This window comes from Dysidea avara, chromosome 7, assembly GCF_963678975.1.
Source record: "Dysidea avara chromosome 7, odDysAvar1.4, whole genome shotgun sequence".
Taxonomy (NCBI): Eukaryota; Metazoa; Porifera; class Demospongiae; order Dictyoceratida; family Dysideidae; genus Dysidea; species Dysidea avara.
This window is the reverse complement of record NC_089278.1, coordinates 15,692,318-15,705,295: the sequence shown is the minus strand read 5'-3', so window position 1 is coordinate 15,705,295 and position 12,978 is coordinate 15,692,318. Positions and strand designations below refer to the sequence as shown.

The following is a 12,978-nucleotide window of genomic DNA, read 5'->3' as shown; positions in this document are numbered from 1 at the left end:
TTTTCGCACAAACTTTGTTTGTAAATTCAACTTGTAGACAGTGAAGACAAAAATTTCATACACATGCACATAGCTATATTCTGATAGCTGCTATTTATAAAACATATACTAAATATTTAGAACATGGATAATGTGCACTGCATAGTAAAGTTTGAAAATTATGATACATAAAGAGATACATGCATGCTAGTTCCAGTTGATGACATGAACAAAATGGCTTTAGACATATGATATAAATCATATGAAAATCAACTACCGTACAACAGGAAATTTTGATGAAAGACGAGTTTGATGAATCCATTACATTCATCAAATTTTAATTCATTCAAATTTCAGTGTTTAGATTTCTTGCTTTTCGTCAAATTTTAATTTGTCAAAGCTGCGAATTTGACAAATTTTCCTTTCGTCAATATTTCCAGTTGTACAGACACTTGAACAAAAAACCAGCAGGGGTGACAAAACATTTCCTTGACTACCATGGCACAGAATGCAACAACAAGGAGCGTATACATGTACACTACAATTTACTTGGGAACTGTGAATATGCCCAACATCAGCAACAAGGTATAATACATACATGTACGTACCTTTCTATGGCAACAGCAATGAAAGGCTTTGTAGAGAGACCAGCAACACATGACACAGGATTTGGCTTCTGTATGAGGAATAAAAACATTGTCATACGTACACTGAAAATAGTTAAAGCACTGTAGCAAGTGACATAGTGCAAGAGGTAAGTGTATACACAAAATCATTGTGTAGTTTAACTACACAATGATTTTGTGTATATACTGTGTTTATTTTCTTCTTGTTTATATTGCACCAGAAAGAAGAGGTCAAATAATACAACTTATAAAGACTTGTTTATTTGATAATAAGGCTAAGAGAAGGTTTTAGGAATACATGTAGCTGGCTAGCTGGCAAGCTGGTGGTTGCAGTGAATACACAAATGGAGTCATCTTAATTTCTGTGGTAACATTTTAACATTGTTGACTCTTTTCTTAACCATCTTCAGAAAGGAATTCTTTTGTTGCCATGTAATGCACACTTTGAAGGAAAATGAAATACACTTAGTATGTTGTGTGACCCAACACGCCAGCACACCACACCAGTGTGGTATTGCCAGGAACAACACCAGTATGCACTACCTTCTCCAAATAGGGAAATAATACCGAGGAGTTCAATACTCCTCATATCGAATCTAAGCCCTAGCTAGGCATTTCTGACCTCAAGTTAATTTCTTCATTACAGTTTGTTTACATGTATATTATAACATACAAATTACAATTATCTATTTGACTTACCTCACCGATGGTTCTTGGTGATGAGCAGAATTCTGTATGTAGTAATCTCCCAGGTTCAAAATCCCAAGTCTTTACAGTGCCATCCTAAGTAAGAAATTTATAATCACTCTCATAGTTGATAACATAGCCTAACAGCAAATCCAACTTGTAGTGGTACCTCAGTTAAAGTTGTACATACAACTGTAGCAAACAATACAGTGGAACTTCTTTTGGACACAATAGAAAAAACCTCCACAATAACAATAAAGATTTTAATTGGTATCAAACAGCGTTGTAAGTGGGCCGGGTCATCCGGATTATCCGGGTCATTTGGGTCACATTTTGTCCGGGTCAAGTGGGTCTTATCCACTTCACTGAATATCTGGGTCTGACCCGGATGAGATCACGTGTGACTATAAGTTAACAGGCTCGATTGTATTGTTGGAAATGCAGCTGTACACTCAAGAAACTTACGTGGAGCCACACCCACCATTCAGGAATATGCTTTGCTGTCTGTGCAGGGTATGTAGAGCCACGCCCACTTATCGGAATTGTACCAGCTGTGCTCTGTGGGCATGCATGCATCACCAGATCCATGTTGCTACTTGAAATACAGGTAACTAACTTCTGCAAATTCTGTAGCTACATGTAAACTTACGTGGAGCCAGCCCCACTTGATAATACGTAGCTACTCACTTCTTGCAGACAATTTTTCTATAGTGCAAAAAAAATGTAGGGCTGACTAGTGGAACTTGTGGACTTTTAATCTAGCTCTTGGGGCACGCCTCTATTTTAATTAAACCGGGTCACATGTGGGTCAGATCCGGGTCCCATCTGGATTACTATTTGGGTCAGTGGGTCAAACGGGTCAACAGTACTGACCCACTTACAATGCTGGTTATCAAACAAGTCTGGTCCCATACATAATTTCTAGGGATGGTAGGTCTCAATGTCTGCAATATAAAGATCTAACAGTTCCATTGTACTATTACAGAAGATACTCTTATAGAATGTTCGGCTACTACTGTACTCCAATACAGATATGAACTTGTTTGACATTCATCTAAAAGGTGTAACTATCTGTGATCATATTCTGTGAATTGAACACTTTGAGGTATAGTCCTATGACTACATGATCACAATTATAACAAATGTGTCACTCACTCCAGATCCTGATATGAGTACATGTTCATAATGGATACATTGTAGTAAACAGCTGATAAAGCTGTAGGTGTGAGAAAACATATAACAGTTGCACATATGTACCATATAGCTTTCACAGTGAAGGTGGTTAAACTTTTGCAGTAGAGCAAAGTATGGCAGTACCTGCTGTGAGTGTCAAGCCACTTATGTAGACAAGGTGCTTGGTACGTGTGTGAGAGTTAGCTGTACATCATGTTACTATTGTAACAGTAGAAATTTATCTTGCTCTACACTGGTGACAGACAAAACAAAGTATGTGAATGTGGTGAGTCAGATAAGAGTTAATAGATGAAGACAGTACAAGTGGTCCATTCCCATCGGGTAAATTAACAGAGATCTTCTTGAAATACTCAAACAGTGCTCTTTAACTTTCATTACAATCTATTAATACTGCATTCATGGGAATACTTTAAATCGAAAAAAAAAATTGTTTGAAACTTTCCCTTAATAACTTCATGAAGACAGCTTTTTGCAATTTTCTGCACCTCACACAAAGTGTGAAAGTTACTGTAATGTCACATGAAAGTTGTGCAATACACAAACTCACTCAGTGTGTCCAAGACAATATGCTTTAATGTTATAAGCATTAGGAAAATGACTGATCCTGATTTTCTCATCACGATCAGCTGTAATAACATATTTCTGATCCATGGTGATCACCTAATAGTAACAACACACATGTGATACATGTAGGTCAAATTCATGCATTCCTTACTCTTTAAAGTATGCATTTTTCAATGGTATCACAAACTTTTAACACACCAAATTAAAAAAAAAATATTGCAGGAACGTTATAACAATGAAAAGCGCTGAAAAAGGTACAATTTATAGTTACATCATTAAAATGTATTCATAGGCACCTGAAACACCTTCGGCCTACTTTGTAAGCTCATGTGTATATTTGTTGGTACACATGTGGCTCATGTAGTTCATGCATGTGAATTATCAATGTAATAATGTTCCACACATTTTAGTGGTTTATGATTTGTGACAAGCAACACAGTAGAGATAAGAACATACCATATCTAACAACATGGATAAGTGACCGAGCAAAAATGTACCTTCCTTGCCTATGTCATCAGTGGAATAACTGCAGCAACACAACACAACAACAGTTAGTATGGATACAAATATTAAAGGGTCAAAATTTTCACTGCTATTAAATCTACAAAGTTGATATTAGACACAATTCTTTGTTAATCAAAAAGCTGTGACCACCAAACTTACCCAACTGCACCTTGTACTGTATGAAAATTTTCTGTAATTTTGAGTTTTTGGCTTTTGGGTGGTAACAGCGAAAAATTTATCCTTGAAACATTTACACCGCCATATGTAAATTACATTTGGGATTGTTTGCAAATTTTTATTACAATATTGCTCAACCTCGAAAATAGTCCCACTTGAAATATTTATACTATATGATATTAGCCTAAGTATTTACTTTAAAATTTAGTGGAAAATTGTGGCATAAAACAGTAGTTTTGTGTTGTGACATTTAGTATCTAGCCTTTCCACACCAAGTTAATTTTACTATAAATGTTTTAATGTTTTCACATTTTAAACATGACATTTGGTACATACACTTCTTCATTAACAGAGAAAAGTATATCATTGATATGTACCTGTGAACATCTCCAGTTTTATCTGCAACCAAAATAAGGGAATCATCTTGTGTAAAACAGATTGCTGTAACACTTTTAGATACCACCCTGTAATATTATACTAGCATGATACACTAATATATACACTACACCCAGTCAGAATGACCATTTACATATATGATACTATTAAGCCTTACGAAGACCAGTCCACTCACTATTGGTCACACATACATATACATGACATGGTTGGGCATCAAAGGAAACAGGACTCAGTTCTTGATTCTCATTGGTCACCTGATAATAATACTAATCAATTTTTCATGTCTCTGCTGAGCAGGGGTGGAGAAATTGGAGGAGTGGGGAGGGAAACTGTCCCCCCACTTTGAACAGTGGATGGGCAGTGCCACCCCCCCCCCCACTCGCCTCACTTTTTCCAATGCCTAGAAGCAACTATTGTACTTCATTTTACCTAACTCACTTAGTAGAATTTGTGCTAAACGTTATGCAAGAATGAAATACTACGTGAACCAGTATAGGGAGTGCAGATCGAAATTTCTAATAGAGCAGTCACCTAACTACTCTAATAGAACATACCACAGAAAAGTTCTGCTATGCAATTTACACAATTTGTCTCCATTGAGTGCCTCAAATTCCTGAAAATGCTCTCAGATTTTATCGCAAAATATTTAAATTTTAAAATTCTCCTGTGGGGGGCATACCTTCAGACTCCCCATAGTATTGGAATGCTTCTGTACACTAAGATACTGTACAGTTGATTTTAAAAGCTTCCTAACTGACAGCCACACTCCCCACCTTGGAGTACTGTACTCCACCCCTGCTGCTGAGCATAGAATAATGGAACCCACTATCTCCCAGGAGCAAGGAACTACTTAAATTTGAGCCAGTCAATGTGACAACATCATTGTTGACAAAGCTAGGAACCAGCAAGTTTACTGGATCAGATGATCTTTCATCAGTGAGTTGCTGATTGTATTGCTGTTCCCCTGACACTAACTTATTAGTCTCTAAAGACTCACTAGCTTGGAAAAGCAATGTAAAAAGGATGGAATACTGATAGGATAGAACAAATAAATTACCATTTATTACACGACCTTCAGGATCCTATTACAATGGAAGGTTACATGATCAGATTTTGTCGTATCATTCAGGCTATTGCAAATAAAGAGATAAATGAGTGGCAAGAGGTGGTGGCAGAGTAAAGAGTAAAATGTAGTTAGAACTAGATATGTAACCAAAAATGAATGACCTATTCTTTCACACTTCAACACAATACATATATACAGTACTACATGAGCATACCTTGTTCCACAGCACTGGAAACTTGATGTATCCCAAATCTTTAACACTTTACTGTTAGAGCAAGTAGCAAATAATTTTCTTGACTGACTACATTTTATACACACAACATGGTCGTTCCCACATTCCAGAATTTTCATCTCATCATTACTACAATGGTAGAAACATGTGTTTCAATAGTCACGTGTTATGAAATGATATTGAATTATTGTTGCAACATGGTACAAAATAGTAAGAAGAAAATATCCTGACCGCCTGGCAGACTCCTGTAAACATTTGAGCATTAATCGGATGGCTGCAGGTTCAAGGCTGCCCAGGTCCAGTCATGGATTTTTTCTTCTTTCTCCTACTTTTCAAACATACTTAGTGCAGTTAATATAAACATCTTAGGCCTTTATAAGGCCTTCTGGTATACAGGCTCTGCCTTTACCAAGTACTTTAATCATAATAGACGGTACGGTATTGTCAACTTGATATTGCGGTATGACTAAATTATTGGCATACCTTAGTTTGATGACCTACAGTACTAGATTTAGACACAGAAATAACCCTAAAAATTTCAGTTAACGACAGAATTGTGTTGAAAGTCAACTGCAATATATTTACTGCAGTACATTCATTTGTGCTGTAAGTAGACTTCTTCATACAGGATATGTTATTTTAGCTACTAAAAGATTTGTGTTTTCGAATTCACGGTATTTGCAGTAGTTAAAAAATTGGACGGTATCACAAACAGATACCACCGTTTAACTAAAATATTGTCATATTGCTCAGCACTATTATACTATAGAAAATAAATCTATAAATCCCAGAAAGAAAGTGGCTCCCAGTTAGAACTTTTCTAATGCATTTTATTACAAAAGTGAAAAGGTTAGGATTGATAGTATTAAAATGACCATACAACATTGAAAAATTTATCCATGGTTGGTACATACAGCATTAAACCATGTTCAGAGAAAGACTGTTCAATTAGAGTAGTTCGATGTTATATTACTATAAAGTGTATTCTCTATTAGAGTAGTTTGACCATCAACATGTGTTAGCCTATATGGACACCAGAGAAAACTTTGCTATGGATAACAGATGCCTGTTGTGCATAAATTCACATATACATGTTAGTGAACGCATGCATCAACTATGGACTGAAGGGTGTGCTGGTGGTGGTCCCAATATTAGTAAATTACATTTACCAAAAATGATAAACCTCTAAACAGTAGTGTAAGGGGTTTGTTTCTCTTCTGTTGAATTTTTATCTAAATCTACATTGGATAGTGTAGATGTCATTTAGTTGGGTTTAAGGTTGACGCTGAATGCTCCATAACAGCAACAGCAATCTATGTCACAACTATGCTTGATAATTTTCAATAGAGGGGAGTTGTTCTGATAACACAAGTACAGAATGTTGGATAGTACTACCAGGTGATATGTGACAAGCATGTGACACACACATGTTCTTAAAATTGGCTGCAAGATGATTACTGCCTGGTAGCATCATCATGCAATCATTTAAGTTGTATACAATACAGCAATCAGTAGGGACCTGCTCGCCAATCATGCTCATTATTTTACCTATTATGTTATGCTGCACTGCTCAAATTTTGCCTATTATGTTCAAATTATGCTCAATATTTATACCTCAGTTCCCATAGTAAATTTGCATTGCATGGGGAAAAGTAAGTTGCTGAAACACAGCTTTTCGAAATGCATGTCACAGAAAAGATTGATATACTCTAATAGAACAGTCAGCTACCTGATTATTCTCTGACTGTTCTATTAGAGTATATTGATCTTTTTCTGTGATATGTATTTTGATAAGCAAGAATTTATGGTAATGCACAAATGTTCTGCCTATTATGCTAACATTATACTCAATACTTTCAGGCACCTATAATGCTCATTATTATGCCAGGCGGATCCTGCATCCTTTTCCCCTTTGTACCATAGGTCTAAGGTCAAGCAACTTAGAACTTGGGAGCCACTGAAATCATGTGCAGTGATAGGAACACCATAATGACACAGCAAGTAATCATGTGACTGCTCTATTAGAGTATTTAGATACATAGCTGCTATCATGCAGCCTTATATGCTGATACATCAGACAAGCAGTCACCAGTAACATGATTACCAACTGGTCTATCATACTTCAGACTCAATGGGCATTAGGGTATCCTACAATACAAACTTCTATCTTGGCCTAATCATATTAAAAATATGACAGCACTAACATTCATTTAGCTCTCATACTCAAAATCTATTCATCTGTTAAACTAATCTTACCAGGTGCATGCATAGCTGGTACAAACATAACCATACAAGGGAGGGAGGGAGGGAGAGTAGCACTGACACTGAAATAATGCAACAGATAATGTCACAATTGAACACAAGCAGGTAGTTACACCCCACCACACTAGAAGCCTACCAATACAGCTAAATGTTTCACTAAGGGATTCACAGCTCTATTAAAATCTATCTCAAAATCTTGTCTCATGACTTACAAATACAAAATATCATAGATAACAGTAGTAGTAATAAATTTGATTTGATGCAATCATTATGACATTTACAGGGTACAGGTGTATTGAGGTGAATCCTCGATAGGCACATATACACTTAGTTGAGTTTTTTCTAACTTGGATATTTCGCTCATTTTATATTGAGTACTACAAAGCACTCTTGAAGGTACAAACACTCCATTTGTACAGCTCATAACCCTAGAGTCTCTTTTGAAAAGTCACCACAAAGGCTTCTGACATTGAGCCAACCTTTTTATCACTGTGCACTCATGGCAAAACTGTTGCTTTAGTTTATAGCCCTGTGTATCAAACCTTTTAAACAACAACTGCATATGTTCCCTCGCACCTTTACCAGTACATAACCTTCATTTATAAACCAACCAAATCCCTAGCAATGCTTTAAAAATCTTGAAAACACATGACTTGAATATATGAAGTCTTGTAAGCTATGTTTCACCTAATACCTAGGTGGTACCAACTTACCATACTGTACTGCAGTTTTGAATTCTGTTGGAACAGAATTGTACCAATGGGACTGTTTAAAAGCTTAAGCAACCACGTACTCTACATTTAAGCCAGCTCGTTCCATAAATTTGTACATTTATTGATGCTACGTTTCATTTCCACCCTATTTAGGATGGTAGTGATTTGACAAGCTTCTCCAATACTGGGGAATTGACATTAGAATATCACAAACTCTCTGTATTGCTCTACCTTTACTACAACAGAGAAGAGCTAAACTCATAATGATGTACAAGATTATTAATGGTCACATTGATATCCCTAAAGATTTCTTATATTATATGTGTTATAATCTTGTGTGACTTCTGCACAGCAAAACAAATAAAATAATAAATAAATCCCACCCCCACCAGGGGATGACAACCTTGCTTAATCATATATAGCATGCCCACCTTTTGTTCATTAGTAGTACATTGGACTGAGCCGTGGTGAAAGCAACCCAATCGGACAGTAGACAGCAATTCATCTCAGCAGATCTATCTCATACCTAACAGACGTACAACTTGCAGACGTGTGACCTTAATATTAGCGCCTCTAAAGAATATTGTACTGCACAAAATTAATTTGCTCGTGCTTGGGTGCTTAATCTTGCGCAAATTGGCACCACCACAGTACCATGGGACAATGCATAACGTACTGTGCAGTACAGATCAGCAATCATATATTGAAAGATCTGGCACATCACGTGATAAGCCTACACGTGGTGCATACACATTTCGACATCGGATACAGTACCTCGCCGGATACTTAAATCCTAGACATTTTTGTTGATTCTTCCTAAGCCCGAGCCAAGCCTTTTCCTGATAATCCAGGGTTAGTGCGTAGTCTTTTCCTGTGGATCAATTCAGTAACTGTTAACTTAACCAAGAAAAAAAAATGGCTGCAGAGCGTATGAAGAAGGTAGCAGGTCTCCTGAATTGCCCGGTGTGTTACGAAGTGTATAAGAAGCCCAAATACCTTCCTTGTCATCACTCTTACTGTGAAGGATGTACGGAGAAACTACAAACTGGTTATAACATTGTTTGTCCAGAATGTAGGGAAACGAGTGCAGTGCCTGCAAGAGGTGTGAAGGAATTACCAAACAATTTCTTCATTAATCGTCTACTAGATGAAGTTGATTTGAAGCGTAAAGTTGAGGGAGAAGATGAAGCAAAATGCGGCATGTGTGTTGATGAAGGGAAAGCGGTAGCTTTGTGTCTTGACTGTATCATGTTTCTCTGTGAGTATTGCCATGAGTTCCACAAAAAGACTAAAGAGAATCGAAACCACAACATTGCCGAGCTGGTGGAATTGCATTCAAAGAAGAAACAAGTTGATGTCCGACCCAAAGTGAAGTCCATGTTTTGCCCTGACCATGATCTAGAGATGAAGTTCTTCTGTGAGACATGTGACCAGCTTGTGTGTCACTACTGTATCACCGTTGAGCACACTGGACATGTGCATAATTCTGTGAAAGTGATGGCCAGCAAACACAGGGAGGAAATGGAGAAGATGATTGAACCAGTTGAGGAAATGATCACCAAATTGTCTACCTCACGCGAGAAGGTGGTAACTGCTGAGAAAAAGATTACATTACTGACCACTGAAGTTGATCAACAGATTGACTTGTATTATGATGAATTACACCAACGACTAGAACAACAAAGAGAAGAGCTGAAGAACAAGTTACGAGAGCTGTCAACAAAGAAGAAAAAAGGAATCTCATTACAGTTAGAACAAATAGATCTTGCAGAAGCACAATTGCTAAGTGTGAAGGAGCTAAATGATGCAGTGAAGAATGGTTCAGACCAGGAAGCATTGTTCGTGAAGAAACAAGTAGGAGATGATGTAAAGAGACTAACTGATTCATACAGCAAGTTGGAAACTGAACCAGTTGAGTTGCCTACAATGAAGTTTGCTCCTTCAAAGAAGTACAAAGAGTCATTTCCACAGTTTGGCCAATTGTTTGATGAGGTTGCCATACCAGATAACTGTGAAGTCACTGGTGTTCCTGCACAACCAGTTGTGGCTGGTAGCAAAATTGATTTTACCATCATCACTAAGAATCACAACAATGAACGTTGTTCCAATGGAGGTAGACACATTCTTGGACAGGCACAATCAAGCAGGGGAGGAGATGTTGTTCCAGTAGAAGTGAAGGATAACAATGATGGAAGCTACTCTGCATCTCTTTCAACCAAACAAGTTGGAGAAATGAAGTTGTCAATTACCATTAAAGGGAATCATATTAAAGGAAGCCCCTGCACTTTTTTGGTGTACCGTGATTACAAAACTGTGAACAAGCCCAGGAAGATAGTGAATGATGATGGCAAGATGGGTTGTCCATGGGATATTGCATTTGGTAAGGATGGAGTATGGGCAGTAGTTGACGGTACCTACCACTGTGTTTACATATTTGATAGTCAAGACAAGTTGATCAGAACACTTGGACAATATGGGCAACATGGAACTGGCAATGGTCAATTTCAAAACCCACGGGGACTATCATTTGATGCCAACAATCACTTGTATGTGGCTGATTGCAGTAACCACAGGGTACAGAAGTTTGATGTTAATGGTACATACTTGCTGCAGTTTGGACACTATGGAACTGGCAATGGTCAACTGAGTAATCTACAAGGTGTTATAGTCCACAATGATAAAGTGTTTGTTGCTGAATACAGTAATCGTCGTGTCTCGGTGTTCCACCTCAATGGTCAGTTCAATCACATTATTGGATCAGGACAGTTGGGTTACCCCTGGGATGTAGCAGTCACTACTAATAACCAGTTACTTGTTGCTGATTATAACAACAATTGCATTGTTAGGTTTGCACTTGATGGTACATATGTGGACCAGTTTGGTAATGGTCACTTGAGCTGCCCTGCTGCACTTACCACTGATATGTGTGGCTTTATCCTTGTTGGTGAAGGTGGTAATCATTGTGTATCAGTCTTTGACAAAGATGGAGTGTTCTTACACAGCTTTGGGTCCAATGGTTCTGCTGAAGGTCAATTTTCTAACCCATATGGAATAGCTGTTAGTCCTAACAATGAAATATATGTTGCTGACTGTAACAACAAAAGAGTTCAAATATTTTAATCTTAATTTTATTATACTATTTTTGTGATGTTAATAAAAGCGTTTTGCAAGGTTGGCATAATATTAGGTACTCTTCATTTAGTAATTACTATAGATTTAGTTTGTACCATTTTAGTAATTGATTTTAATTTACATCTACTTGTATATTGGCATGTCACGGAATTAGCTCTGTTTATAACAAACCTGCTAGTACAATTCATTGGCATACACATTTTTGTCAGGTGGAGTTAATTAGGAAGGAGGCCACACCTGCAAAGGGTAAAAGTATGGACCTGGGTACGGCTCCTCAGGACCATGCTAAAGTACTCTTACCAGGGATGTCCTGATTTCAGGGGTAGACACATATTAACTGCAGGACCACAAACTGTAACAAGGGTCATGATTATATCAATGTGTCCACATGTAGGTCCTAACAAATGCAAAAGTTAAAAATAATAAAAACCTGAAACTTCACTTGGTGGCCACCTCAGTATACTGAAGACACCTTGTTATAGATGCCAGGTCCAGCAAGTCCAGATGTATTTTCACTTTTGGTTTTTAAGCCATCCCATTAATATGGTCAAAATGGTAAAACTAAAGAGGCTAAGCAGGCAGTCAAGGTATTACTGCAAAATTTAACTACCAAAAGCCATACTTATCATTCATTCTATATAGCAATAATTTATAATTATTTTATGCTTTTTCTAGCCATTATACTTCAAGAAATGTGGAATAATTATTTTGTACCTTTCACTGTGATAAACCCTACTATATAGTCATAGTGTGCTTACATCAATTGTAAATTGCAACTAGCTGACCAGTTGTTGGCCATCCTGATTTCTTCAAAACAAAACATGCAACTTTGTGAACTGGGTAACACACACACACATGTACACACAGGCAAAGCCTACAACAGCTGTACAAAACACAGTGTACAGCTATTGCTGCCCAACACCAGCACTGTGATGCCTGTGCACCACTCAGGCACCTGAGTATTGTGCAGGCAAATCCTCATGCAGGAGGACTGTCTGGGTGTCACAATAAAGAGAGGCCGGTCACAGAACCTGAAGTTTTGCAGTGACGTTAAGTGAGACAACTACAGTTGGACATTTGCTTCCTCAGTAAACACTAGGTACCTATTGATGTTACAACTGGGTGGGCTGCTTCCCCAGTTGACCAGATCCCCATTATATATGTGACCGGATTTGACAAAACCAGGCTTCCACACACATCCAGATTATGAATTTATAGGACCATAACTCAATGTAGGAGTATGCTATCAGTTTCAAATTTGGACCTGTTATTGCAAAATGCAATGATATACCAACAAAGAATGTTATAAGAGAGTAGCTGATTTGGTTGAGTATATTGTTCATTTTTGGGCTGAAACAAATACTGCAAATACCCAAGTACTTGTTAAGGATCTCAGGTAGTAAAATTGGTACTCAAGTACTCGTAGTGATCACATGACCCAGCTCA

At 37.5% G+C, this 12,978-nt stretch overlaps 2 protein-coding genes across 4 annotated transcripts in view; one reads left to right on the top strand and one right to left on the bottom strand.

Moving 5' to 3' along the window:
- The window catches only part of LOC136262349 (tRNA (guanine-N(7)-)-methyltransferase non-catalytic subunit wdr4-like), a 31,209-nt gene extending 22,236 nt beyond the window's left edge, over nucleotides 1-8,973 (bottom strand). For all 3 annotated transcript variants that reach the window (XM_066056587.1, XM_066056588.1, XM_066056589.1), the window contains exons 1-8: nucleotides 8,832-8,973; nucleotides 5,408-5,554; nucleotides 4,109-4,195; nucleotides 3,507-3,576; nucleotides 3,034-3,146; nucleotides 2,448-2,508; nucleotides 1,305-1,388; nucleotides 588-655 (exon numbers count right to left, since the gene is read on the bottom strand). In XM_066056587.1, the coding sequence (XP_065912659.1) occupies nucleotides 588-655; nucleotides 1,305-1,388; nucleotides 2,448-2,508; nucleotides 3,034-3,146; nucleotides 3,507-3,576; nucleotides 4,109-4,195; nucleotides 5,408-5,554; nucleotides 8,832-8,905 (704 nt within the window). In that variant the 5' untranslated portion in view covers nucleotides 8,906-8,973. The remainder of the gene's footprint in view (nucleotides 1-587; nucleotides 656-1,304; nucleotides 1,389-2,447; nucleotides 2,509-3,033; nucleotides 3,147-3,506; nucleotides 3,577-4,108; nucleotides 4,196-5,407; nucleotides 5,555-8,831) is intronic.
- Nucleotides 8,974-9,315: 342 nt separating this feature from the next.
- Nucleotides 9,316-11,520, top strand: LOC136261064 (tripartite motif-containing protein 2-like). The gene has a single exon (XM_066055031.1). It carries the CDS (start codon nucleotides 9,316-9,318, stop codon nucleotides 11,518-11,520), a length of 2,205 nt encoding a protein of 734 aa, XP_065911103.1.
- The last annotated feature ends 1,458 nt before the right edge of the window (nucleotides 11,521-12,978 follow it).